The sequence below is a fragment of the Chelonia mydas genome, chromosome 8 (assembly GCF_015237465.2).
Source record: "Chelonia mydas isolate rCheMyd1 chromosome 8, rCheMyd1.pri.v2, whole genome shotgun sequence".
In the NCBI taxonomy this organism is placed as follows: Eukaryota; Metazoa; Chordata; order Testudines; family Cheloniidae; genus Chelonia; species Chelonia mydas.
Window position 1 is genome coordinate 53,350,677 of NC_057854.1, and position 24,351 is coordinate 53,375,027.

Below are 24,351 nucleotides of genomic sequence, written 5' to 3' on the forward strand. Positions count from 1 at the left end.
TCTCCCCCAGAGGGACTGAACACTCTGGCCCCAATCCAGCAAAGCACTTAAGCATGTACTTAACTTTAAGGGAGTGAATATCTTTGTGACTTCAATGGATCTACTAATTTGCTTAAAGTTAAGTATGTGCATCAGTCAGGGCTGTCCCTAGCTATTCTGGGGCTCCATACAGCACTCCTGCAGGGGGGGAGGGGCAGGCCTCTGCAGCAGTGGGGTGGGGGAAACTGCCCCCCCAGCCCTTAACTGCCGCTGGGGCCAGGTCGCTGCACTTCTCACCACTGGTGAGTGCAGGCCTGGCCCTGCTGCCAGCCTCAGGGCAGTGGAGGCAGGGCTGCAGCAGAGCAGGGCAGGGGCTTTTGGGGAAGGGGTGGAGTGGGGGCAGGGCTGGGGCAGAGCAGGGGTGGGAAGAGGCAGCGCTGGGGTGGAACAGGGGTGGGAGCCATGGGGAAGAGGCGGAGCAGGGGCTGGAGCAGCACGCAGGTGCGTAGGGCACCAGGGAATTTGGTGCCCTATATAGCTGTGTACTTTGCGTATGGGTAGGGACAGCCCCTGGCATCAGTGCTTTGATGGATCGGTGCTAGACTGCTCAATTTACAGCATTGAGTTCTTACTGCATCTCAGTGTAGGACTTTCTCCCCCTGTGAAAGGTTACCAGAAAACTTAGTTTAAGCAAGGCCCAGGTTTGTAAGGTGTCCTGGTTATACTGAAACCCAGCTTTGGCCGAGTTTCTATATTGAAACTCAGTTGCAGCAGACCCTTTACAGCAGGGGTCTCAAACGCGTGACCCACAGTTATTTCCTGCGGCCCGCCAGAGGCACCCACTCCACCAGCAGCCAAGTTCCCCTCCCCCCACTCCTCCGCCTACCTCTCAGCACTTCCCCTGCTTAGTACTTTCCAGGAGGGAGGGGGAAGAGGTGGGACTGGGGTGGGGATTTGTGGATAGGGTGGGCAGGGGCAAGGCCTCATGGAAGGGGTGGAGTGGGGGTAGGGCCAGGGAGGGCTTTAACTGAAGTAATTCTAAAAGTAAATGCATGTTTTGTCATTTGAGGCGCATTACTGTGTTTATATTCTATTAAAACCACTCTTTGCATTAGTTTTTTAAAAGTTAATACATTTTTAATAGCATACTATATTTCTCTTCATTTTTGACTATACTTTTGTATCATTGTATGAAAAGGTTTCAGTGATGGGGCCCTTGGGCCAACGTACTAGTCCTCACATGGCCCTTGTGGTGATCTAAGTTTGAGATCCCTGCTTTACACCATCCCTGCCTACACGCCCCTCTCCCCCCAGCAGCAGAATCTTCATCAACCCCCACTTGTGATGAAAAATGTTGTTGTGTGTTTCACTAGGACATTTATCATTTCCCTCCTGCTTCTAAAATGCCTCCCCTTCTTCCTGTTGTCTCAGTTTGGCAGTCCTGGCCCTCCCTCTGCACAAAGCTTTAACACCTCATTTTTCATCTCATGCATTTCCGTGACCTTTGCTTTTATTTTTTTTAATAATTGGGCTCCCCCCCTTTTTTTTAAATGTATAAAGGAAGTCTGGAAGCGGCTTTGTTTTTTAAAGTTTTTTTTTTTTAAGACAGCTTCCATTTTATCTGGAAACTTCTACTCCCTCTCCCCAAACAATCTCGTTTCCCTAGGCTTTGCAGGAAGACTATGGGGAGATCTCAGCACATTGCCTGTAAGCGCCAATCGCTGCCTGCAGGGACAGCGCCAAAGGCGCCTTGTATCCATAGAGCAGGTCAGCTCATGGAAGTGAAATAAGCGCCAACCCAAGAGTTTTAAGCATCCGATGGAAGCGCCCATCCGCTGTGCAACTCCCACTGTCCCGGGAGCAGCAGGGCCCGAGCGCTCCCGCCAGCCCGGGGCTGCCCGCAGGGTCGGGCTCCTGCCCACTGCGAAAACGAGAGCGGCCCGCGTGAGCCGCCAGGAGCCCGGCCCCAGCACAGCAGCGGACCGGGAAGGGGCTCAGGCTCCGCCGCCTCCCGGGCAGGACCGCACCGGGGCGTGCAGCTGCAGCGCCGGACTAGGGCGCCTTGGCCCTGCGCTCCAGCGGCGGGCGCCTAGGCTTCCCGCTCGGACCGACCATGCTGAGAGCTGCCCCGCCGGCGGCGCGGAGGGACGGGCCCCGGAACTAGGCCTGCGGCCGGCCTGCCACCCGGGGGCGCGGCTCCCTGCCTTCGGCCGTGGTGGCCTTTGCAGATACCCCTTATACGCATGCGCCCCGCAACCACCATTTTGTGGCGCTCAGCGAGCGAGGTGCTTCACCCTCCAGCCGACACCGGGTAGAGGCTGAGAGTCTAGGGGAGAAGGACGGGCGTCTCTGCTCTCTGCGGTGGGGCGAGTACGCGCGCTGGAGGGGAGGGATAGGGCTGGGTCCAGAAGAGGGGCCCGATAGAGTGCGTAGTGCGCGTTTTGTTTGTGCGCATGCGCCGTGGTTGGGCAAGGGCTGCGCTCTCCCCCATCCTTGCCCCCCATTGCTGGAGAGGCGCGCGGCCCTTGCCCGCTTCCCGGCCCTGACCCAGCGGCGCTGACGGTCGCGCTGTCCCCGCAGAGGCCGCGCCATGGGGGACGTGAAGAACTTCCTGTACGCCTGGTGCGGCAAGAGGAAGGTGACGCCGACCTACGAGATCCGCGCCGTGGGCAACAAGAACCGGCAGAAGTTCATGTGTGAGGTGCGGCCCTGGGCGCGGCGGGCTGGCCGGGGGCGCGGGCGCCTCATCGCGGCGTCGGCGCGGTCCCGGCGGCACGTACGCGGCGCCGCGGCCGGCGTGGCTCGTCTCCGTACACCGGGCCGGCAGCCGCAGGCGCGGGGTGTAACCGCCCGGAGCGGGGCAGGGCCGGGCCTGCGGTGTAGCTGCGCAAATGGAAGTTAAGGGGCCAGTCAAGGATGCCTTCCGCGCCGCCCGGCATGGACACCCGCTCCCTGTTCCCCGTCTTTGTACAGCCCCACGCCAGAGAAAGGAGTATTGGCTCCAGGGCCATTTTGCTACCTCATCCTTTTCCCCCTTCTCACCCTAAAAAGTAGGAGCGGTGCCTGGGTGGCTCTGCTTACAGGCTTGGCCCTTTCATGTATTGTGTCTAATATTTATGCACCACCTTGGACAATTCACTGATTTACAATGAGGGGCCTTATTAGTGTAATTAGCCGGCTTCTGCCACTTCACGTTTGTTGGCTGAGCAAAACCAGGCCCTGTGCTCAATTTCTCTATGGAGGAAAGAACTGGTTGAGGCAAGCAGTGACACGTGCCAGCATAATAAACCCCATTTCAGCCCTAGCTGCTGTTCCAATAAAAATGTTGACAGCCTGAATGACTTACTGCCCAATGAAGCAGAAAAGAAATAATGGGGAGGGGGTGTGGGGTATGTGCACAGCCTCTGGCATGGCTAAAAGCCGCTAGCACTTAAAAAGTTGAGACCTAGCTATCTGCTCTGGGGAAGATGCTCAACTAGTAAGGGAGCCAGGAGTGAATAGAAACAGCTGAGATTCCATGTTGATTGAGAGTCCACTGGAATTGGTTGGGTATTCACATGGTGAGGTTTTGGTGTTGTAAACACTTACCTGTGAGTCATTTTTTTGTCTGTTGCAGGTTCGGGTGGAAGGTTTTAACTACACTGGAATGGGCAATTCCACAAACAAGAAAGATGCACAGAGCAATGCTGCTAGGGACTTCCTTAATTACTTAGTTCGGTTGAATGAAATCAAGAGTGAAGAAATTCCAGCTTTAGGGGTAAGTATCTTTGTCCGCATCTGTCACGGAGGAGACCAGGTTTGATCCTCTCAGGAGGTAACTTGTAATGTTGTGCTGCTAGGTAGGTTGTTAGCAGCAGAGATTGAACCTGGGACCTCTGGATCTAAATGTAGGAGCCGCTGTTCCTGGAAGGGGAAAGCCTAAGGTGAGGTAGAAGACCCAGGCTTTCCACCTCAGCCTGAGGTGAAGTAGAAGACCCAGGAATAGAAGCTATGGGGAGACAGATAGCATGGGGCTGCTGGGGGGGCAGACGGGCTCATAAGGACTAGTGGGAGAGGACAGACTAGGGCAGGGGCTGAATGTGGAGGTGCACGGCTACATAGGGACAAGGGAGTGGCTGGTTGGGGGTACAGGGACACGGGGAGGGTTGCAGGACCACATGGGGATGGGGAAGAGTGGGTGTCTGAGTGGGGATGGAAGAACACCTGGACAGGGGGTGCAAGAACACATGAGGGGTGCAGGAACACATGGGGAAAGGGGCAGATGTGCCTGACTGAATGGAAGAGGCTAGGGGTCAGCCAGGGTCTGCCTGGGGGAAGTTCCCTAACAATCCCTCCCTGTTCCGTACTTTTCCCACCCATACCCAACAACCCTCCAAGTTCGCACCCAGGCTCCTTCTCAGCAATTTACTTCCCTCTCCCTCAGCTCCTCCATTACTCCTGACTCCCCAAAGTCTTTGCATCGCTTCTGAGGGGTGCGGGAAGTACGGTTCTATATTGTAGTTTAAATGAATTATTACTCAGAGTTCTGTATTAATATGCCTAGTAAGGAATCTATTTGTCAAAAAACATTTCCTGACTCTTTTTTGTTGTCTGTATTGTTACAGACATTCTTGCTGACAGGTATTTTGAAATAAATGACCAAAAATAATTGAAACTGGTGTGATTTATATTGTTACTTTGACAAATAAAATATGTAGAATTTTTAATTTTTGGTGCAGAATTCCCCTAGGAATACAATACTGGAGGAGATTGCAGGAGCCAGTCTCTTATAACTGCTCTAATAGTTTTATAAGCTATTTTTCATCACTGTGTAATGAAACCAGGAATGGGTTTAAGATCCTCTGCCATATTGCCCTTTTCCTGGGAAGCAGTGGCTTTCTGCTGCTTTTGGGTTGTCTCTTGTTTGGATACTGCTGGCACTGGTCATAGTTTGGTCACGCAATTGTGATGTAAGAGTGTCAAGTATGTCTTTGCCGCAGAACACTGAATATCAGCTGTAAGTTGATGGTAATCTTGTCTTTTGGTCTGTTGCTCATAGCTTTGCTGAGGCACTGGAGCAGTCTGTAGACCCAGGCAAGCAGTACTGTACCATTTCTGCCTGGTTAGAGTCTAGACCCCATAGTTATGAAGATTATTTTTAATGGAAGTTTGTGATCAGAAGAAATTGGTAGCTTTGATCATCCTATTCATCAGGAAAAGCTTCCTGCTCACTACTGGTGAGTGAATTTTTCAAGCCCTGATTTATTATAGGCAGGGTTGGCAGCACCTGAGAAACCTCTGTGAGATGGGAGGGTCATCTTACCCTATTTTACAGATGGAGAATTGTGGCACAGAGAGATTAGGGTCAAGAATAGTCACTAATCTTGAGTGTCCATTTTGAGGCCCCTGGGACCTGTCTTTTCAGAATAGTAAGCATTATAAAACAGGCTCCCATTGACTTCAGTACTTCTACAAATCAGACCCTGGGTCTCAAGTCAGGCACTCAGAAATTGAGGAACATTCAGTTAATGACCACCTGTGAAAAGTTTGGTTTAAGTAACTTGCCTAGCATCATGTAAGAACTCTGTGGTAGAGGCAGGGCTAGAATCTGTTTCTCCAGGCAGCATTCACCTGCCCTAACCATGAGACCGTATCTTTCTTCAGTTCCCTGCCTCATTCACTGCACCTTGTAATGGTGCTGGCCAAGATGGTAAGAAGAGGAATTTGCCTGGGGGCAGGGGTTTGTCGGGGGGTGCTCTGCGACTGTGGGGCCTATTTCTGATCCCTCGTGCAGTGATGTTTGTGAGCAGTTTTCCTCTGGGCAGTGTCCGTTGACTCCTTGGATGTCTTTGAGCGGTCCTGGGTGCTGTCAGTGGTTCTCTGCTTGGGGTCCCCTTCCAGTTCCCTGATTTTTCACACTACAACCTTCACTCCCATCCCTGTTTTTTCATTCGTTGTCCCCAGTATTCAGTTGTGGCCTAGGTTCACTGTTCCCCTCTGCCTTAGCCTGGGGAGGGCCGTTAGCTACCGGTGGGCTTAGGCCCGCTGTGTTCTGGAAATAGGTTCTCATTTTCCAGCTTCTACAGCAAATGAAGAATGGTGTCTTACAGCCAAATCTCCTTCACAACACAACCATGATTCATTCCTAGAGCAGATCCTTTCTGCTAACTGAGTGGGCTGGGGTCCTGTGGGAAAACTATATGTGATTGTGTAATTAGACTATTATAATGGATGTGTATAATGGGGCTGAATTAAGGTTGTCTAGCTAACTGCTTAACGTTTGAGTGCTTGATTTTTGCAGTATTAATAATGTTCTTTTAACATAGGTTTTTGTGTGTAATTATACAGTGCATTCAGTGTATCTTGTTTATCATGGCTATGTAAGCCATGGACCATAAGCTCACTTTTTTCCTGTCGCCTGAAGCAACTAGGAATGTTAAATTGTGAGTTTCAGTAGGACCCCTGAAAGCACTTAAATGCTCAGCAGTCAAGCTTTTTAAATGTTTTAAATGGAAGCTTCTGACAACAATGTTCTATAACAAACATATCTTTAAATTGTATGACAACTTTTCTGACATGAGGGTTGAATGAAAAGTTCTGTCGTTTTATATGAAGTTGGTGGCATTGCCATTCATGTTTCCCTTCTCCAGGCAGGAGCTGCTGATGCTCCGGATGGAATAGTGCCTGAAACACGGGGAGATGCTGGTGAACGTGTTTCTACTCTGGGCGGACCTCTTCCTCCACATTTGGCACTGAAGAGTGAAACAGGTAAGACTTTGAATATCTGTAACTTACATTTTATATATATGTGTGTGTAATACATTTTTTACCTTATAGTATCTTTGTCTCCTGTGTGTGTTTCTTCATAAAGAAGATAACTAAAAGTAGTTGAGTATTTCGGAGGCATGGCTGGGAACAGTTCAAATTTTTATCTTTCCTCTTTAGAGCACCTGACTTCTCAGCATGCATCTCACAATTGTTAGGAGAGGGGTTAACCTTCTTTTCCCCCCCCTTAGGTGGTGGTCCGGCTGCCGGAGTTGGAAGCTCTGGCTATGGTGGAGCTCAGTGGGACCGTGGAGCCAATCTGAAGGATTACTATTCAAGGAAAGAGGAGCAGGAGGCACAGGCTGTAAGTTAACCTATCTAATTCTACTTTAGCTCTGAAACAAGTATTTTCCACACCCATTAATTATTGATTAGAATTTGCAGCCATGCTTGTAATTTTTAGGAGTTCAGTATTTTGTAATGTTTTAACTGGCAGAAGATTTATCAGTGAAGGAACTATCTGGTTACTGTTAACATCCAACAAACTGCTAACTACTGTAACTAATTTACTATCTTAAATTAGTAACAGAATAATTCTGGGTACACTGACGGTTAGATTGTCGTCATATCAACATTTATATTGTTTATACAGACTCTTTGCTGTTGCAGTCTGAGGAAATAGTCTTGAGGCCCTAAAGACGCTTCGATTTCTTGTGAAAATTCCTGACTATTCTGTAGCACACTGACCAATTAGGAAACTTGATTTTTAAATTTTGTTGTAAACATACTTGTAACAAACCTTCACGGTTAGAGCCAGTAAATTTAAATTGTTTTCAATATTAGACCTTGGAGTCAGAAGAAGTGGACTTAAATGCTGGTCTTCATGGAAATTGGACCTTGGAGAATGCTAAGGCGCGTCTGAACCAGTTTTTCCAAAAGGAGAAGGTCCAGGGAGAATATAAATACACTCAAGTGGGGCCTGATCACAACAGGTTTGCTAGTTTCACTCATATCATTCTGTAACAAGGGTTAGAAACATTCATGGGCAAGAGGAATCCTTTCTGGGAGCTATCCTATTTATCTAGTTTGTAGTACTCTGCAGTCCTATGTGGGAAAGCTTTTGTTCCTTGGTCAGCAGCTCTTAAAAAAAGCCAATGAGCAGTAGTCCCTGGAAAGAGGGGATTGTGCCTCATGTTAATCTTCAGCAGCTCCTTTTTTCCTTTCTAAGTTGATTTTAAAAAGTGTCTTTGGCTTTGCAGTGTCCTATCCAGTGTGTTAGAAGAATGGCGTCTGTGCTTCTGGACCTTGGGAGGGAGGGGGAAGAGATCCTTGGCACTGGGATATGGATGACACTGTGGAGAAATCTTTGTCTGGTAGTTTTGGCACTTGCTTAAAGAAATGCCTTTTGTTTTGCACTTTATAGTGGTAATATTGCTATGATCTGGGTAACTGAGAGGTCTCAGTTTGATTGCTAGGCAGTTATCTCAGCAGTAAATAATCATTTGTGCTACTCACTATAAAATGCATTAAGGAAATGTTAATGTGTAATGCTTAAATTAGGTTAAGCAGGGAATGTATCTAATGGATACTTAACAGTTGTTACTGATTGAGCTGGTTGAAAATTTCCATTGAAATATGACAGGTTTCAGAGTAATAGCCGTGTTAGTCTGTATTCGCAAAAAGAAAAGGAGTACTTGTGGCACCTTAGAGACTAACCAATTTATTTGAGCATGAGCTTTCATGAGCTACATGCATCCGATGAAGTGAGCTGTAGCTCACGAAAGCTCATGCTCAAATAAATTGGTTAGTCTCTAAGGTGCCACAAGTACTCATTGAAATATGCTGATTCAATGGAATCAGTGTTCTGTGGGAATGTGTTGATTGTATTGAAAGTTTTGGCAGAAACCAGGAAGGCTGGCCAGCCTGGTTTCCTGCCAACCGGTCAGGATCCTAGGCTGCTTGGCTCCCTGGTGAGTGAGGCAGCAAGCTGAAAAATACTATTTCAGTTCTTCTGAAATGGAATTATTTCCATTCTGTAGAAAAATTCACAATTTTGAGTTTTCATCCAAACTTGGGACACATTTTTTTTAAAAAATGTGAAACTTTTTGTGGCAGGGAAAGTCTGTTTTCTATCTTATTAGAATCATTTTGTGGGAGAAACGCTATTATACTTTGTTTTCTAATACATCAGTTCTGTATAGATAAGCCTTTTGAAAGGCACTGTGCCCTTTGCCATCCCAAATGTGTTCTCCGAAGGTTATGCTATTATCAAGAGACAGCTGGATTTTTGTTTTCTCTGATTCCAATATCCCTTGATCTACTCACAGAAGATTGCCAGGAACTCTGAAGTACCTCTCCAGTCAATTCCTATTAATGGTGGGAAATTTCATAAAAATCTTTTTCAGATATATGAACACATTATGTGTTTGACACCAAGACATCCTGGTATTCATGTAAACCTTGTATTGCCATTGCTTCAAGTCAGTTCACTTCCATTTCAGTTTCCAAATGTTGGGCACTTACCTCTCCCAAATGAATGGGGTGAGGACTAACTGTAACTACTGAGTACATATAAAATTCAAGTTCTAAGTGTTGTTCAGCAGATTGTTTACTTCTGTTATTTGCAGGTTGCTGTTAGTGTATGTGGTGGTATGGGTCCCTTGTGGGTGGAGACCTTAAAATCCATGTAGTTGAGGAAAGTGGGGGTGGTGGTTGGTGCTAGTATGTTTCTCAGCCCGCTTGCTGTTCTTCCAGAGAGCATTCCAGGGTGTAGTATTTATTACTCCCAGGAAGGCTCGTATGGATTACTCTCACGTGGATCAGCATGTTGGAAAGAGAGTGGATTGTGAGAGAAACCTGTTGCAGTGCATCTGACTCTTCAGACCTATTCTGATATTAGAGGCCAGGAGTAAATTTGCATATTAGATGAATCCTTCTGGTATATATACAGTAAAAGCAGAGGAATAGTTACACTATCTCTCTGAATTGCAGAAGTGGGGTGGTAGTATTTTCAGGAAGCACAATCCTCACATATATCTAGGCTTGGCAGAATTCAATTTTCGATTTTTTTAAAATAATTTTGACACATAATATCAATGTTTTTAAATTTTCAGTTGTACAAAACTGTGTGTGTCAAACAGTTGTTTAATGACAGACACTGAGATTCAGAGAGTTAAAGCTTTAGAAACCAAACACTAATTGTAAATATCACATGTCAAGAGATACAGTTTGATTTAAGCTTATTTTCCTTGTAAGTTCTCAGGCAGCATTTTTCTTACTTTGCTTATCTGCAAATTTTGATCATCATTGATGGTAATGTCTTTTGTCTGTTTGTATGTGTATGATGAAATCTAAACTTGCTGACATTTACCAATAAAAATGTAATCCTTCCAAGTCTATGTATAACTTGCCAGTTCTGATTTTTTTTTTTTAATATTCTTTATATCGAGTGTCAGTTTTATGCTTCCATAAGTGAGGAATTTTAAAGGCAAAATATGTATCTTCAGTGGATTTTTTTGTCACTGTCCCTTCAAAACTGAGTGGGTACAAGTACTTGATAATAGCATACATTTGGAATCAAGAGGGTTTATTTTGAGTGACAGGAATGTAAATGTAGAACTTCTGGTGCACAGAATACAAAATGAGTATTTTAGCAAATGATGGGATGAGACTTTTACCTTTTTGGGGCTCCACTGGCAGTCTGGGTACAGCATTGCTGCTCTTGTTTCATGCTGAAAGGGGTAGCAGACGGCGACACCAGAGATCTGTATTCATTCACACATGTGCTTCTGCTTAGGCCGAACTAAGCAATCACATGGGAGTCTATTGTAAACTGATTTCTGGTGTCGCTGTTCCCCCCGTAGGTGGAGGAGAATGAGATTGAGTGCTGACTATAAGCCTGGCTGAGAAACATACTGGCATCGGTCATTAATGAAAGGGTGGCTGTTGTATCCCTGAGAGCCAGTGGCCTTTGACTCATGAAGCCGCTGTGCCTGAAGGTCAGTTCACTGGTGGTGCAGGAAGGAGTCTAACATTGAACTTAAAGCCTCACCTAACCTTTGTTTTATTTACAGCGAGAAATCAAGGCCGTGTCCTAGCTGCAAGGTTCTGCCTGCAGCAGTGGAAGCACCAGAGGCATAGTTTTCAGAGAGGAACTGCATCTGTTAGAGCCCAAACACCTTGGATCAGATTTGCAAGTTTAAACCCAAAGTTATAACAACATGGTTTTAATTTCTAATCTTCGAACACGCATTTGTGCTGTGATTTTTAAAAAAAAAAAAAAAAAGGGCAAAACTTGTGAGGTAGGTGCCCAGTGCCCATTGAATTTCAGTGGAAGTTGGGTGTCTTATTCCCTTAAGCTTCTCTGAAAATCACAGCCTTAATCAATGTACCAATAGTCTCTTTAACGAGTTTGCTTTATGGTTAGCAGCCCGAATGTTTGTGTTCTGACTGAAGGCAAAGCCAGAACACATGGAAATAGGGCAATCTGAGCAGATTGCTCTAGATTTCAGTGTTAGGCGGTACTGCATATAGGAATCTCGTTAACAGAACTGTTGACTACAATACAAAGGCAACTATGTTATCTGCCTATTTGGTCACATTTCACCACTTGATTCCAGGCAGGATAGGAGCCTGTTCTTGTGTCCAAACATATATACCTTGAATCTGGGGTAAACAAGTGAAGATATCCAACCGCCCCCCCCAATCCATCCTCTTTGGGGTTCATCAGATAGTTGTCTTGTGCTGTCAGTTTAAGGTTCTGTCCTGAAAAGTACCTGTAAAATGAGGACATGGGTTTCTGTGTTCATGAGTCCAGATCAGACATACTCAAATTACCTGATTTTTTTTTCCAATTGCCAGTCCTTCAAAGTCACTCTTCAGTTCAAAAGTTAAGCTGCATTTTACTAGGATATCAGTCCAAATACTGTTCCTCTTCCCCCCCCGCCCCCTGATGTTGCCCATTATCTGTCAAGTTGCACAGAGTACAAGTAAGGGAAGAATCTGGATCTGCAACTGGAACAATTGATCCATCAGTTAAACTAGAATCCAGTTTACTCAGCTGAATTAGTTTTTATGGGATTAAAAGCACTAGAATTATATTTGTCATTAGTTGTTGTAGTATGAATCTACTGCTCAAAATACACAGGGAGAAGATCTCACAATTGAGAAGGTGTCACGGTACAAGGGTTTTCAGAGAAACACATTTTAAGGTTTAATGTTTCATTTGTTCTAGAATTGAGGAAATTGTTTTATAATTGAGTTTTGATGAGCTTTGTCTAAACAGTTGGAAAGCCTGGCCATCTTGGAAATGTCGGGTTCAGCCACTCTCAGGAATTAAAGCCTTAACTGTGTCTCTCTGTGTGTTACAGGAGCTTTATTGCAGAAATGACCATTTATGTCAAGCAGCTGGGCAGAAGTAAGTGTCCTCCTTTTCTGGTTAGTTATGGGTCTTGGAGCAGAGAAACATGAGAATAATTATGAGTACATGCAACACTAGTTGGATGGTATTTCATGCAATAATGCACTGCTGCCAGTGTCCCAGTGGGCCCCAGTAAGCCTTTCAGCTGCTTGTTCACTAAACACATAGGCCTTTCCTTTGTACACTGTAAAGGGATGGCCTGTGATAACCGGTTACATAGTGTATGATGGTTTCAAATACCCATATGTCTGGTTAGTGAAATAGCTTAAGACTCTTGGCCTTCAACCACCTGAGGGATGCAGGTATCTAGTATTATTGCACTGCTTGAATTATTGCTTTTAGAAATTATTTTTAACAAGCTGGCCTCTGCCTTCATGGAAGTCTATTGCAGTAAAGTCCAAAGCAAGCAAAGAACTAGAACTAGGAACATTCAAGAAGCCACCTTGCTCAGGTTAAGTATCTAGACAGTGACCCAGGATAGAGATATACGGGACTAGGATGGAGGAAGATGGGTGGGAGTTGGAGGGGGAACCCTGGAGAATCACAAAAATTACACAATTTCAAAACAGCTAGTTATAAACTTGTGGGTTCTTTTTTTTAAAGATACCAAGCACACAAGTCTTACTCTTGTGATTTCAACTTACAGCAGATATCTACACAGTTAGAAATTTCATCAGTCAATTGATCATTTTTTTTATAATGTCCATAATGCAGTAAAACTGATGTAGTGTGGTGGCATAAAATGACCAAACTGTCAGGTGTCTGAAGACACAAGAAAAACAAGTGTTAAGTCTCTACTGGATTTGTAGACTGATGGCTTGAAATTGAAAATGGGCCTGCAGCATAGCCTGGTCCAGGTGAGTGCTGTAAGGGAGTCCTGGCTTTCACAACTGTTGTGAAAAAGCCCTGTTAAGCCTGGGTAGGCTGAATGCCATCAGGTAAACCTGCCATCATTAATACTGTACTGTGAATTTACTTGTGTTGGTTACAGCCTGGCTGGAACTGGGAGTCCCTCTTCTCAGTAGGGATCATTACTGAAACCTGCTTCTAAGTAGCCACTAAACCCATCTCATATTGCTATCTTATGCTAAAGCTGTTTACCCACACAGACAACATACATCATTGGCTACTGTAACCTTAATGTTTGTGTGCTGCAGGAATCTTTGCTCGTGAGCATGGATCAAACAAAAAGCTGGCAGCACAGTCCTGTGCTCTGTCCCTGGTCAGACAGCTCTACCATCTTGGGGTCATCGAGCCCTACACTGGGCAGACAAAGAAGAAGGAAGGAGAAACAGTGAGTCTGCTATAGGAGAAGTAGATACTGAGTCAGAAGGAGCAGTGAACTGGTGTAAATTTGTCCCTGCTTGCTTATGCTCTGTGTTTAAACTTAGGAAGCCAATGCAATTTTCTGATCTCCAGAACCAGAAATTGATTTTGATCTGGGGAAAGATGAGTGGCTGGGATGAACAGAGAAGTAACTATGTGTGTATTTATGTGTGTGTGTGTGTGTGCGCGCGCGCACATGCGCGCTTGGAGCAACAGAGAGGTGTGCGGGCGTATTGAAAAATAAGGGCTTGTTTTATTCATGGTCACATTCTAGAATAGTAAAAATAAAAATAAAAAATATAATTTTTTCAACTTAACATAAGAACGGCCATACTGGGTCAGACCAAAGGTCCGTCTAGCCCGATATCCTGTCTCTGACAGTGGCCAATGCCAGATGCCCCAGAGGGAATGAACAGAACAGGTGTAAGCATCAAGTGATCCATCCCATGTTGCCCATTCCCAGCTTCTGGCAAACTTAATTTAACTTCTCAGCAGACCAATCAGTTTCAGGTTCTCTTGTGTTAACAGTACTGCACTATTTTGATTGCAAACAGTGAAAGGAATGTCTACATGTTCATTTTAACAAACAAACAAAAAACAACAGTTTTTTAAAAACATAGATTATTGTTGAACTTACATTTTGTACAAAAAGTACCTTTAATAAATATGAGTTCTGAGCTGTCAGTGTCCCTTTTAACTTCTCTCGCCTTAGAAGCCTCTTAGCATTTCATTATATTCTCCAGTGAGGTTCTTGTGCCGAGCCTTTTTTTGTGGATATCTTGGGGTTTTATTACAGTATTTTTAATTTCACAGGTAGAGCCTTATGAAGTGGTGGTCTCTCCTGATTTGGAAAATCAGCTGAATAGCATCATTCAGGAGTTTTCTCTTGAGGTCATGCCACAAGTGAGTGTATGGTTCAGACTTGGGCTGTCAAGCGATTAAAAACATTAATCGTGAGATTAATTATGCGATTTAAACAGTAATAGAATACAATTTATTTAAATATTTTTGGATGGTTTCTACATTTTCAAATATATTCATTTCAATTACAACACAAAATACAAAGTTTACAGTGCTCACTTTATTTTAATTACAAATATTTGCTCTGTAAAAACATAAGAAATAGTATATTTCAGTTAACCTAATACAAGTACTGTAGTGCAATCTTTGTCATGAAAGTTGAACATACAGATGTAAAATTTATGTACAAATAACTGCACTCCATAAAGCAATCTAAAACTTCAGAGCCTACAAGTCCACTCAGTCCTACTTCTTTTCAGCCAATCGCTCAGACAAACAAGTTTGTTTACATTTACTGGAGATAATACTACCTGCTTCTTGTTTACAATGTCACCTGAAAGCGAGAACAGGCGTTTACATGGCATTGTTGTAGCTGGTGTCACAAGATACTCATGTGTCAGATGCTCTAAAGATTCATATGTCCCTTCATGCTTCAACCACCATGCTGATGACGGGTTCTGCTTGACAACGATCCAAAGCAGTGTGGACCAACGCATGTTCATTTTCATCATCTGAGTCAGATGCCACCAGCAGAAGGTTGTTTTTTTTTGGTTTTGGTGGTCTGGGTTCTGTAGTTTTTACGTCAGAGTGTTGCTCTTTTAAGACTTATGAAAGAATGCTCCACACCTCAGCCCTCTCAGATTTTGAAAGGCACTTCAGAGTCTTAAACCTTGGGTCGAGTGCTGTAGCTGTTTTTTTAGAAATCTCACATTGGTACCTTCGTATTTTGTCAAATCTGCAGTGAAAGTGTTCTTGAAACGAATATGTGCTGGGTCATCATTTGAGACTGCCATAACATGAAATATATGGCAGAATGTGGGTAAAACAGAACAGGAGATATACAATTCTCCCCCAAGGAGTTCAGTCACAAATTTCATTAATTTCATACATTTTTTTTAACGAGTGTCATCAGCATGGAAGCAAGTCCTCTGAAATGGTGGTTAAAGCATGAAGGAGCATACGCATGTTTAGCATATCTGATACATAAATATCTTGCAATGCCAGCTACAAAAGTGCTATGCAAATACCTCTTCTCACTTTCAGGTGACATTGTAAATAAGTGGGCAGCATTATCTCCCATAAATGTAAACAAACTTGTTTGTCTTTGTGATTGGCCGAACAAGAAGTTGGACTGAGTGGACTTGTAGGCTCTGAAGTTTTACATTGTTTTATTTATGTAACACACAAAAAATCTACATTAGTAAATTGCACTTTTACAATAAAGAGATTGCATTATGGTACTTGTGTGAGGTGGACTGAAAAATCTGAATATAATTTTTTTTGTTTATCACTTTTGCAGTGCAAATATTTGGAATCAAATAATATAAAGTGAGCACTGTACACTCTGTATTCTGTGTTGTAATTTAAATAAATATATTTGAAAATGTAGAAAAACATCCAAAAATATTTAATTTCAATTGGTATTCTATTGTTTAGCAGCACAATTAAAACTGCAATTAATTTTTTTGTTAATCACATGAGTTAACTGCAATTAATCAACAGCCCTAGTTCAGACGCTTTATTACTGTTTTTCCCCATCAATCTTACCAGTTTAATTAAACTTTTTTTTTTTCTGAACTTGTAGCCTGAAGATCCAAGCTGTCCAGTTTTGCTCAACATTGGAAAGCTGGCCCATTTTGAACCATCTGTGAGACAGAATCAAATGGGAGTTGTCCCATGGTCACCCCCTCAGTCAAACTGGAACCCTTGGACCAGCTGCAATATTGATGAGGGTCCTCTGGCATATGTAAGTCTAAGGCTGTTTCTTAGAATGGATCTGTTCCTATTTTCATATTCCTGGAACTTGTAAATGCATTTTTTCAGGTTTCTGAGGAAAGATCCGATAATCCATGGGACTTCTTGGATTGACTTAATGGATTTTGGGTTTGGCTGGTCTGACAGCAGCCCCTTGCTTGTCCTGTTATTTGGCCATTTTGTTTCACACTATCACTTTGCAGCCCTTAAACAGTTCCCTATTTCATAAGGCAAGCATATAGGCTTCTTTAAATTTCAGTTTATAACTATTCTCAGCCTGTCTTCCCAATCCCCAGGAATCCTGCTTTTGAAAGGAGAAACTGCTCCACGCAGGTGTCACTTTCTTACCAGTCTGCTTTTCCATGGCTTCCAGCCACGTAGAGAACAGTGGCCTAGTAAAGAAAAGGAAATGGTGGCTTGGCGGATGCAGCTGGCTTGACTTGAATACCAACATCACCTGGTCAAAATAGGATACCCATCGCAAGAGTCTTGTGTTCTACTTTTCTGATCGGTTTATGTCCCTATTTCCTCCCTGAGCTTTGCTTGCGTGGCTGAAACAATTATGCGTTGTTTTTCAAAACACGGCCCTAGCAACAGTCCATTATATGCAAGTTTGAGATGTTTGTAATTAAAATCTTGAATGATACTGCAAATAGAACATGTTCTTCATATCACTCACAAGATTTGCTCTGCAAGGTGCAGCTTCCTTTTTGCAACAGAGATTAATTGATCCCTTAGTAGCAGAGTTGAAAGATTAATCACAATATTAAAAATTAATGGCAATATTAAATATTAATCATGGTATTAAAAAGATTGATCGCGTGATCTAAACAATAATAGAATACCATTTGTTTAAATGTTTTTGGATATTTTCTACATTTTCAATTACAACACAATACAAAGTGTACAGTGCTCACTTTATATTTTTGATTACAAATATTTGCTGTAAAAAACAAAAGAAATAGTATTTTTAAATTCACTTACAAGTACTGTAATGCAATCTCTTTATCATGAAAGTTGAACTTACAAATGTAGAAGTATGTACAAAAAAAAAAACTTGCGTTCAAAAATAAAACAATGTAAAACTTGAGAGCCATCAAGTCCACCCAGTCCTACTTCTTTTCAGCCAATCGTTCAGACAAACAAGTTTGTTTACATTTGCAGGAGATAATGCTGCCTGCTTCTTGTTTACAGCGTCACCTGAAAGTGAGAACAGATGTTCTCATGGCACTGCTGTAGCCAGCATTGCGAGAGATTTACATGCCAGATGTGCTAATAATTCATGTCCCTTTATCTTTAACCACCATTCCAGAGGACGTGCATCCATGCTGATGACAGGTTCTGCTCGATAACGATACAAAGCAGTACAGACCGACGCATGTTCACTTCCATCATCTGAGTCAGATGTCACCAACAGAAGGTTGATTTTCTTTGATGGTTCAGGTTCTGGAGTTTCCGCATTGGAGTGTTGCTCTTTTAAAACTCCTGAAAGCATGCTCCAGACCTTGTCCCCCACAGATTTTGGAAGGCACTTATTCTTAAACCTTGGGTTGAGTGCTAAAGCTATCTTTAGAAATCTCACATTGGTACCTTCTTTGCATTTGATCATATCTGCAGTGAAAGTGTTCTTAAAATGAACAACATGTGCTGGGTCATCATCGAAGACTGTTGTAATATGAAATACATGGCAGAGCAGGAGACATACTATTCTTCCCCCAAGGAGTTCAGTCAAAATTTAATTAATGCATGATTTTTGTAAGGAGTGTCATCAGCATGGAAGCATGTCTTCTGGAATGGTAGCTGAGGCATGAAGGGACATACGAATGGCACGTAAATACCTTGCAATGCCAGCTACAAAAGTGCTATGTGAACTCCTGTTTTCACTTTCAGGTGACATTGTAAATAAGAAGCTGGCAGCATTATCTCCCGTAAATGTAAACAAACTTGTTTGTGTTAGTGATTGGCCGAACAAGAAGTCGGACTGAGTGGACCTGTAGGCTCTGAAGTTTTACATTTTTATTTTTGAGTGCACTTATGTAACACAAAAAAAATCTACATTAGTAAATTGCACTTTCACGATAGAGATTGCATTATGGTACTTGTATGAGGTGAACTGAAAAATTTGAATATAATTTCTTTTGTTTATCACTTTTGTTTATCAATATTTGCAGTGCAAATATTTGGAATAAAAAAATAATATAAAGTCAGCACTGTACACTTTGTATTTTGTGTTGTAATTTAAATAAATATATTTGAAAACGTAGAAAAACATCCAAAAATAGTTAAACAATAAAATAGCAGTTGAAATTTATTAACAGTGCAATTAAAACTGCGATTAATTTTTTTATTTACAATTCATTTTTTTTTTTAACTTAATCGCGTGAGTTAACTGCGATTAATCGACAGCCCTACTTATTAGGTATTGGAGGTAGTAGTTCAGCTAAGGTTTTTACTGCATCCTGCCCTTTTGTGCAGAATGGCTAATCTGTGTAATCTAACGCATGTGAAAGATTGCCATCAGAGTGATCACTTTAGCAGTTCCTTGATGTATATTTTTTCCATTCGGTCAGAGTACAATGCATTTGTATCTAGGCTTAAAACAGAGTTAGACTATTACTGAAAACTTTCTGGGAAAACTCCATTTTTTTTAGAAAAATGATCCATCCAAACTCTAGCATACTACTCTGGGTAGGGAAAGAAATGGTAGGATAGCTCAGGGAACTAGATGAAAAGCTCTTGTTTCTTTTGGGATTGCCTGCTTTCTTCAGTAATCGCTGATTAGAAGGTGAAGCTAAGTCCTCAGTAGCATGGCTTTAAAAAAATAAAACCTCACATCTTTGCACATCACAGTAGCCTTTTCCAAAGGGCCTCTTGCTGCAAATTAGAAGTCCATTTTCGTCTTTTTTTTTTTTTTTTAATATATTCTTGCACCCAAAGTTATGTAGAGTAGGAAGCTGCAACTTGGCACAGTGTCTCAAAGAGAATCTCTACTGATGATCTCAAGGAAGACCTAGCAAGTCCCTTTTTGCGGTATGAGGGGAAATAACCTGTTGTCCCATAAATCAACTTTCATATGGAATTCTAATGCCATAACATGAAGGATTATTGCATGTGATCTTTGTGATTAAATACTCAACCAAACTACTGGTCCATCGGTTCCCATATCCTGTCTTTGGAAGTTTCAGGTATTTGATGTCTTCTGATAATGGACTGTCAAAGTAATATTGAAGGTGTACTCCTGATTTGTTCAAACTGCATCTTTTTATAACTACAGATTTGCACATATAACTTAAACTGAATATTTGGATGATTGGAATATAGAGGTAATGGGTCAGACTTAAGGTTATTGTGGTAAAATTGCATTAGTACCACTTAAACTTCTTATTGCATTAATGTGGTTATTTTCATTTTAAATAAGTTGTGGTAAATTTAAATAGATGTCTTCCTAATGAGTCTCTTAACCCTTCATGTACGTTCCAGGCCACCCCAGAGCAGATAAGCATGGACTTGAAAAATGATCTCATGTACCGCCTGGAGCAGGATCAAGAGTTACAGAGCGTAAGTCTGCTGCCTATGATTTTGGCATGCTGTGAGTTTGCAGAAGCCATGCTTGCTGTAATTTTCTTCACCCTAGCCCTGGAGTTGCTTCTCTTTTTGAGTGCAGTAGACCATTCTTTGTGCTGGGGATTGTAGGTTTTACTCAGGATTGCTGGCAAGTGCTTTCAGAGGCATGGGGCACTACTACTTGTAGGAATGGTTGCTTTAATAAGTTTTGCCCAAGTTCAAGAATGCTACCATTATGGGTTTTGCAGGAAGAGATCTCTCAGGTTCACAGATCCCACTAATGGGGAGTAGAGTACATGTTTTGCAAGAGTGGGACATCCTGAGTCAAGATGCAGATAGGGAGCAGAATGGGTTGGATTGTTGAATATTACAGGAAAGATCTGGGTCTCTTTTCAGATCCTACAAGAGAGGGAGACACTGCCTGTGAAGAAATTTGAGACTGAAATTCTTGATGCAATCCATCACAGTCCTGTTGTCGTCATTCGTGGTGCCACTGGTTGTGGCAAAACCACACAGGTTCCACAGTACATCCTGGATGAATACATCAAAAACGGCAAAGCTGCAGAATGCAACATTGTAGTAACACAAGTGAGGAACAAGTTATAAATTGAAATTATTTAGGTCTCATGGTAGATTAGGATAAAATACCCATCTGGACATGCTATTAAATCTGAATTTAATTAAAACAGTTCACGAAGGCTGGAGAAACTAAATTACATTCTAGCCAGTTGTGAAAGCATCTGCTACACTGATTACACTAAATTCATAACTCACTATGCATGTGTCTGTTTAATGATTCATGTTGCAGTGGGTATCTGATAAGACTTGATGAAATAATCTTTGTGGACAGCACCAGAAAACTCTGTACTTGTATACATAGTGCAGTCCTTTCTGATACTTAGTAATGGAATATCCTAGTTGAGAGGTGGGGCAGGTCAGACCGATTGGTTATCTGAAGGAATGGGATCCAGCAGATAAGGGATATGGGGGCATATGGAAATCAGCTGGCATATGCAAGAAGAACCATTTTTGGAGGAAAACACTGAGCTTGCACCTCTCTGGTGATCTGGTTTCCTCCGTCATTCCCAGCTGAAGTAGTTTTGCTTCTTGCAGTATCTGCAGTGTGATACTGTCCATTAGAAGCAGCTACTGACTTGAATCCTAGCTTATATTTATTCACATTGCGCAGCAGGGTCTGCTTAAGATAGAAATGTTTTGAGGTGCACTGGCAGAGCTGTATAGAACTTTCATATTTCCTGCCCAAAGTATACATGGCTCAAGCCAGTGTTGTCAGTAATGTACTTTCATGAGTATTTTAAGAGTTTGGATTGTAGTTCTCATCTTTTTTTGGGTGCTCACCAATGCGATTTGTCTTTAAATGACTATCCTGCAACATTAAAGTTCGGGGAGAGAGCCTAGCTAACTTCCCCAGTCTCTCTGTACTTGTAGGTCTATGCAGTAGGTAAGTTTGCACAATTTCATCTTTACAATGTGCAAAAAATGTTTCACCTCTCAGCCCAGGAGGATCAGTGCAGTTTCCGTGGCAGAGCGTGTGTCATATGAGAGAGGAGAAGAACCTGGGCAAAGCTGTGGATACAGTGTACGATTTGAATCTGTACTTCCCCGCCCCCATGCCAGTGTGATGTTCTGCACTGTAGGTCTGTATTGCTTTGTTACCCAACCAGCCTAATATCTGAATAACAGCATAGATGCCTGGCACTAGTGGCACTGATGACAGTGAGAAAACAGTCCTTGTTTCAGGGAAAATCTGAAAGAAAATGGCAAGTTTTGTTCACCTGTTCAGCAAACTTTTCTCCAATTACGGAAAGGGAAATGTGCCAGTTTAGTTTGGTCATTGGGCTCATTAGAGGTGTGAGAATGAATACAGATCAGATACCGTATCCACAATATTCCCTCTAAGCGAGATGAGGAGTAGCCACCTGAAGGTTAGGGAAGGTGGTGGTGGGGGAAAGGTGGTCTCTCTAGTCTCAATACTTGGGTCCCCTCCCGTCATTACATACAGGTGTAAATGTGGGGTTTAGACAAAGGGTTTCAAAATGTTGTGCACAGTTCTTGATGTAAACTGATTTTGGCAACCCTTATAAAAGCATAGCTGAGGCTTTGTTATAAATGTTTGAACTGCTATGATCCATCTTAACATTCAGCTGTTACTATCCCCGTTAACGTGACTTCCTTTTTTAAGGTGTCCTCCTAAGAAAACTGGAGGCTGGGATCCGTGGAATTAGTCACGTCATTGTGGATGAGATCCATGAGAGAGACATTAATGTGAGTTACTGAGCTGGAGGTCTGGATTGCTTTACCTGTTTTCGGCTAGTGTTTTGTGTTTACTCTGTATGCTGTGTATGTGTTCCTGTCTTATGTGAAAGGGAATTGTGCATTTTACTAAATTGTATGGATTTAGTCTTCTGTAAATGTTCTCAATTGTAGTACTTGTTGAAATACTTCTGAGCTGTTTCCAGCTGAAGATCAAGGCTTCACAGCTTCTTCTTACGTCCCTTTATAGGTCTTAGTAGGACTCTCTCCTGCACCCTTTGGCTTTCTCTAGCAAATAGACCACTACAGTGCAAGTACTCTTTATACAAAGTGGTTTAGTTCTGAAGATAAGAGTGAAAATTGGATAGACTGAAATTTTGTTGTCCTTCCTTCATCAAGTTGACAACTACAATGCAGTAGTTTATCTTCAGTACAAAAATCTGCAACAAACTGAAATTGAAAGCACTGCAAAATGAGCAACATTTAATATACAAGTGGGGATATTGTGCTGAATTTATTCACAATTAATTAAAAACACTTTTTTTTAAATCTACCTGAATTTACCTTAGTTTTCATAAGAATGGCCGTACTGGGTCAGACCAGTGGTCCATCTAGCCTGTTTATCCTATCTTCTGATAGCGGCTGGTGCCAGATGCTTCAGAAGGAATGAACACAACAGGGCAATTTATCGAGTAATCCATCCCCTGTCATCCAGTCCCAGGGTCCCTTACCATCTTAGGTCTATCAGTGGGTTATTAGCCATCCTCAAGGAACTTACCTGTTTGTTTTTTGAACCCCGTTATAATTTTGGCATTCACAATATCCTCTGGCAACGAGTTCTACAGGTTGACTCTGCATTGTGTGAACACGTCCTCCTTTTGTTTGTTTTGAACCTGCTGCCTATTAATTTCATAGGGTGAACTAGGGTGAGCCCTAGTTCTTATGTGAAGGGTAAATAACACTTCCCTGTTCATTCTCCCCAGCAGTCATGGTTTTATAGACTTCTATCATATCAACCCTTAATAGTCTCTTTTTCTAAGAGTAGTCCCAGTCCTTTTCATCTCTCCTCATGTGAAAGCTTTTCCATATTCCTGATTATTTTTGTTGCCCTTCTCCGTGCCTTTTACAATTCTAATATAGCTTTTTTTGAGATGGGGCAACCAGAATTATGCAGTATTCGAGGTGTGGGCATACCATGGATTTATAAAGTGGCATCAGTTTTCTCTCATTATCTGTCCCTTTCCTAATGGTTCTTAATGTTTGTTCCTTTCTGTTTTCCTCAGTAAGATTTGACTTCCAGTTTTTAATGGATGTCTTTTTGTATCTAACCATCTCAATTACTCTGTTTAACCATAGTGGTGTTTTTTAGTCCTCTTGCTATATTTTTATTTGGGGTATACATACAGTTTAAGCCTTTGTGGGGTTTCCATGCAACTTGCAGGCATTTCAGTGTTGACTGTTCCTTTTAATTTCCATTTTACTAACCTCTTCCATTTTGTCATTCCTCTTTCTTTGGCAGTCCTCTCTCTCTCTCTCTCTCTTTTCTCCCCGCCCGATGTTAAATTTAATTACATTGTGGTTTTTATTATTGAGCTGTTCAGCTATATTTGTTCTTGGACCAGATCCTGCACATTACTTATGACTAAATCAAGGATTGGCTCTGCCCTTATGGGTTCCAGGACTAGGTGCTCCAAGAAGCAGTCATTAATGGTATCTTTCAGCTTGCCGTACCAGAGAGCTGAATCTTGTCACATGATTAAAGTCCATTTGTCAAAGTTAGGTTCCTCATTTGTACTATGAATCCTCTTACAAGGGAATGTACGTGCGTTTCTGGCATCCAGACTAAATGAGATGCACCTCTTCCTCTCCTAATAGGAGAGATGCTATTAACAGCATGTATTGTATTGAGTAGTTTAAATTTTTGTACAGAATTGGTGGTTTTTTAAACTAAGAGGTAGTCTGAATGTAGGGCAAGTTAAATAGATAAGCCAGACTTAAGACAATAGATGTTTTCATAGTATGGATTACCACTTCATAGTGCCCCATCGATTACCTCCCTTCTCATTTACGGTTGTAGAATGTCCTGTGTGTAGAACTACAGCAATTGTTCAGTTGTATTTTTTTAATGTGGACTGGAAACTAGAACCGTAGAGGGTTCTTTCGTGTTAACTGTTCTGAGCTTGTTGACATGGAAGTCAAAACCACTTTAAGGAGGCACTCTAGAAGCAACTGAAACACTAGTCTAGTCTGGTGGGGGGAAATGAGAATAG

General features: G+C 42.5%; 1 protein-coding gene across 3 annotated transcripts in view; it reads left to right on the top strand.

Annotated features, from left to right (window-relative positions):
* Positions 1 to 1,821: 1,821 nt before the first annotated feature.
* The window catches only part of DHX9 (DExH-box helicase 9), a 44,545-nt gene continuing 22,015 nt past the window's right edge, over positions 1,822 to 24,351 (top strand). Inside the window, exons 1-14 of one of the 3 annotated variants that reach the window (XM_037906295.2) lie at positions 1,822 to 2,349; positions 2,560 to 2,680; positions 3,596 to 3,736; positions 6,609 to 6,726; positions 6,975 to 7,087; positions 7,567 to 7,715; positions 12,093 to 12,139; positions 13,300 to 13,436; positions 14,282 to 14,371; positions 16,074 to 16,235; positions 19,724 to 19,801; positions 20,204 to 20,395; positions 21,324 to 21,465; positions 22,011 to 22,093. In XM_037906295.2, coding sequence (XP_037762223.1) covers positions 2,570 to 2,680; positions 3,596 to 3,736; positions 6,609 to 6,726; positions 6,975 to 7,087; positions 7,567 to 7,715; positions 12,093 to 12,139; positions 13,300 to 13,436; positions 14,282 to 14,371; positions 16,074 to 16,235; positions 19,724 to 19,801; positions 20,204 to 20,395; positions 21,324 to 21,465; positions 22,011 to 22,093 — 1,563 coding nt within the window. In that variant the 5' untranslated portion in view covers positions 1,822 to 2,349; positions 2,560 to 2,569. Of the gene's footprint in view, positions 2,350 to 2,559; positions 2,681 to 3,595; positions 3,737 to 6,608; positions 6,727 to 6,974; positions 7,088 to 7,566; positions 7,716 to 10,586; positions 10,722 to 12,092; positions 12,140 to 13,299; positions 13,437 to 14,281; positions 14,372 to 16,073; positions 16,236 to 19,723; positions 19,802 to 20,203; positions 20,396 to 21,323; positions 21,466 to 22,010; positions 22,094 to 24,351 lie in introns of those variants that run through there. The other 2 variants (XM_043552884.1, XM_037906296.1) reach the window with 2 other exon arrangements.